The 4,077-nt window shown below is 37.8% G+C and overlaps 1 protein-coding gene across 2 annotated transcripts in view; it reads left to right on the top strand.

The window, feature by feature from the left end:
* The window catches only part of HSF2BP (heat shock transcription factor 2 binding protein), a 152,878-nt gene that overhangs the window by 97,169 nt on the left and 51,632 nt on the right, over nt 1–4,077 (top strand). For both annotated transcript variants that reach the window (XM_003798077.1, XM_003798078.1), the window contains one exon: nt 2,628–2,731. In XM_003798077.1, coding sequence (XP_003798125.1) covers nt 2,628–2,731 — 104 coding nt within the window. The remainder of the gene's footprint in view (nt 1–2,627; nt 2,732–4,077) is intronic.

Genomic DNA, 4,077 nt, shown 5'->3' with positions numbered 1-4,077 from the left:
TAATAGGGGTGTGTACATTGGATACTTTTTCCTCCATTCTTGTGATACTTTGCTCAGAAGAATATTCTCCAGCTCCATCCATGTGAACATGAAGGACATAAAGTCTCCACCATCCCCCCTTTTCTCCCTTTCTTTTCATTCCTTCCTCTCTCTCCTTTCTTCCTCCTCTTGAATTCACTGAGATATTTTCTAAGTTCATTTTTTTCTTCTAGTGTCTCAAGTTACCTTCATTTCTGTTTTTCCATTGATGAGCCTCATTAAAGCTTTGTGGTATTTGAGACATACTTGAGAATAATTAAAAGTCTTCCTCTCCTCCAGAAAAGTGGGAGGATTTTAGACTTAATAAAATACTTTAATACCCATGTCCTGGGTGGCATGCATTCATGGGCTATATCTTAGTTCTGTTGAAAATTTTCAAAAATTCTGTATATTAAACATTTAAATTACTGCTTTTACTATCAGTATTTACTTCTCTGTATCCACATCTCCCTTTACTTGCTATTTTTCTTTGTATCTCAGAATATTATTCTGAGATCATTTTCCTTTTTTATGAAGTCTGTCCTTCAAATTCTTTTAGTTCAGGTTTGTTTGTGGTAAAATCTCTGAGGGTTTTCTTTGACAATATTTTTAGTTTACCTTCTTGGCTGAAAGTATTTTTTACTGGAAATACTAAGCTTATTATTATTTTCTTTCTGTACTTGGAAGATGTAGTTTCCTTGTCTTGTGATTTCACTTTTGTTATTTAGAGCCCAGCTTTCAGTGTAATTACTCTTTTGTAGGTAATATGTTTTTCTGTCTGGCTACTTATAGAATCTTTCTTTTTTTTTGTCTTTGGTTTTCTACAGTTTGTGATATGTGTAGATTTATATTTATTCTTATTTGTCTTCTTTGAGTTTTTTTATGCCATCTTAATTTGAGGATTTATATTTACTTATTTCTGTAAAAATCTCAGCCATTACATTTTTGAAAATTTTTTTCTCTTCATTCTTTTCTATTCTTTTTTATGGAACCATAATTGGAAGAATGTTGCACTTCCTCACTTTAGCCTCCATGTATATTAACCTCTCTTTTATCTGTTTTTATTTTTTGGCTCTGGTTTCTTTAGCTCTGTTTTCTATTTAATGTTTCTCTTTTGCCATGTACCTAGTTATTCTTGAGTTTCATGTTGAGACTATTATAGTTTTTGTTTTTGTAAATTCTACCTTTTTTTCTGTGTGTGAGACAGTCTTACAAAAGACAAGGGTAGAGTGCTGTGGCATCATAGCTCATAGCTCACAACTCCTGAACTCAATTGATCCTCTTGTCTAGGCCTCCCTAGTAGCTGGGACTACAGGCACCCACCATAAGACCTGGCTAGTTATTCTACTTTTAGTAGAGATGGGGTCTTGCTCTTGCTCTTGCTCAGGCTTGTCTCGAATTCCTGAGCTCAAGTAATCTACCAGCCTCAGCCTCCCAGAGAGCTAGGATTACAGGTGAGAGCCAACGTGCCTGGCCTGTACTGCTATTTTGAATTGCTTAATTATTATGATTTTTTATTATGAGTTCACTTTTGTTATTATGCTGTTGGTGGGGATTCTTTGAAGAACAGGTTGAGGATCCTTTCCTTTAATGTTTAGGAAACTGGGGGAGCTCCTCTCTAATTACTGGCTTGGAGATTTTTCAGTCCTGTCAACATGTGAATGCATGCTCAGGTCAAAAGTTGATTCTTTTTTATTTTTCTGCAGGGGTTGTGATCTGAATGCCTGTCTGCCTGAGGTTTTTCCTTTGTCCCTCTGTATGAGTCCTCTTTAACTGCAGTCCTGGGCTTCTGAAATCTCCTATCTTCTTGCACTTATCTCCTGGAATTTGTGCTCTCACTTCCTTCCTGATAAGAATGTTTTTTTCTTTCATTTCTTTAGCTCATTAATTATTTTAAAAGCTTTATATAATATCTGTATAGCCTTTTTTATTGCTTCGCTGTGTGAAATGTTTGGGGTCTCTGCAGTATTTTTAGGTACCATAGTCCTGTAGCTTCCAACTTTCATTAGACTCTGCGTTGCCAGTTGCAGTTCAGTTTCTGAAAGAGCTTATAACATCCTATTTTCTCAAACTGCTTTTGTTGTTTGGGATGGCAGAGGCTGTAGTGTTTCTTCTTCATCCCTCATGTTGCTTATTTAGAGGTCTTTATTATCTGACCTGGCTACTCAGATTCATGTTTAATGTTCATTGAATAAAAAGATAACATTAGATTTTAGGTGGATGAATTTGAACTTTACGAGTACAGTACACCCATGGATTGACGATTACTTGTAATGCTGGATTGGTAATAAAAGGGATGAGTCAGTGAATATAACTGGTTTGTGAAGTTTCCTGTGGAACCTCTCTGCATTCATATCTGTTGATCACACATATGTGAGCCTGGGAATGGTAGTATTATGTGATATCATTGCTAAAGTGTCCCATTTCCCTGTAGACAAATATTCGTTTCTTATACTCACTATACTTATTATCCAAATTGTGGGATTGGACATCTGAAATGTAAGGAAGCCTCTAGATACAGTGAGGTCTTCTTCACTAGGAGATGGGTTCAGGGTGAAGTACAGCGTGGATGGAGCCATGTCTCAACACCACCTTGTTTTGCACTCCAGGCTCATGCTGATGTCCCTGTACAACGTGAGCATCAATTTGAAAGGCTTGAAATACATCAGTGAGAGTCCAGGATTCATCCCTTTGCTGTGGTGGCTTTTGAGTGGTAAGTGGGGGTTATTTGTGCAGCTCCTCATACAGTTCATATAGTAGTTCCCCCCAATCCATGGGGTATACATTCGAAGACGCTCAGTGGATGCCTGAGACTGCAGATGGTACTAAACCCTATATAGCCGGTGTTTCTTTCTATACATAAACACCTATGATAAAGTTTAATTTATAATTAGGCACAGTAAGAGATTGACAACAATAATCAACAGTAAAACAGCAATAACAATAATTACTCTTTGGGACCATTATTAAGTAAAATAAAGATGACTTGAAATACTGCAACAATTGATATGACAGCTTAGACAGCTGCTGAGTGATTGGTAGGTGCTCAGCATGTGCACCACGGACATGATGGACAAAGCTATGATGCACAGTCCTGTTAGGACGGGGCAGGCAGCTTGAGATTTTATAACACTACTCCCAGAATGGTGTGCAATTTAAAACTGATGAATTGTTTACTTCTAGAATTTTCCATTTAATATTTCCAGACAGTGATTGACTATGTGTAACTGAAACCATGGAAGGCAAAACCACGAATAAGGGGGAGCTACTATCTATCTTCTCCTTTGTAGCTGGGGGGCAGATTTTAAAATATTAGAAAGTGGCTCAGCACCTTTGGCTAGGGCACCGGCCACATACACCTAGGCTGGAGGGTTCAAACCCAGCCCAGGGCTGCTAAACAACAATGGCAACTACAGCAAAAAAAATAGCTGGGTGTTGTGGCGAGTGCCTGTAGTCCCAGCTACTTGGGAGGCTGAGGCAAGAGAATTGCTTTAGCCCAAGAGTTTGAGGTTTCTGTGAGCTGTGATGGCACAGCACTCTACCAAGGGTGACATAGTGAGACTCTGTCTCAAAAAAAAAAAAAAAAGTGTTAGAAAGTAACATCGATCATCTCAAGATTTTTTTTTTGCAGTTTTTGGCTGGGGCTGGGTTTGAACCCACCACCTCTGGCATATGGGGCTGGTGCCCTTACTCTTTTGAGCCACAGGCGCTGCCCTGCCACCGTTTTTTTTTTTTTAAAGATTTCAAATTAGAGAAAATTCACTGATATGGTATATTGTTTCTAGTTCTTTTTCTGAAGTATTGCTTTTATTTGGTTATGATTTATTGGTAATCCTACAACACAAAGAAAAATTGCCTTATGAAACAGCTAGTGAACGGCATCAGCATATCCCATTCTCTGTGTGGGTGCGTAGGTCTGAATATCAGATAAAGGAGAAGTTCCATTGATAAAAAATCTGGGTAAGAAGAAATTAGAGAGAGACTGCCACATTGAAGGGAGATGCACATAGCATGCATAGGGCCTATATTTCAAAATTTTCTTTCTTTCTTTTTTTTTTT

Source organism: Otolemur garnettii, unplaced genomic scaffold, assembly GCF_000181295.1.
Source record: "Otolemur garnettii isolate 467f Iridium unplaced genomic scaffold, OtoGar3 scaffold00128, whole genome shotgun sequence".
In the NCBI taxonomy this organism is placed as follows: domain Eukaryota; kingdom Metazoa; phylum Chordata; class Mammalia; order Primates; family Galagidae; genus Otolemur; species Otolemur garnettii.
The sequence above is the reverse complement of the archived record's forward strand: the minus strand, read 5'-3'. Positions and strand labels throughout refer to the sequence as shown.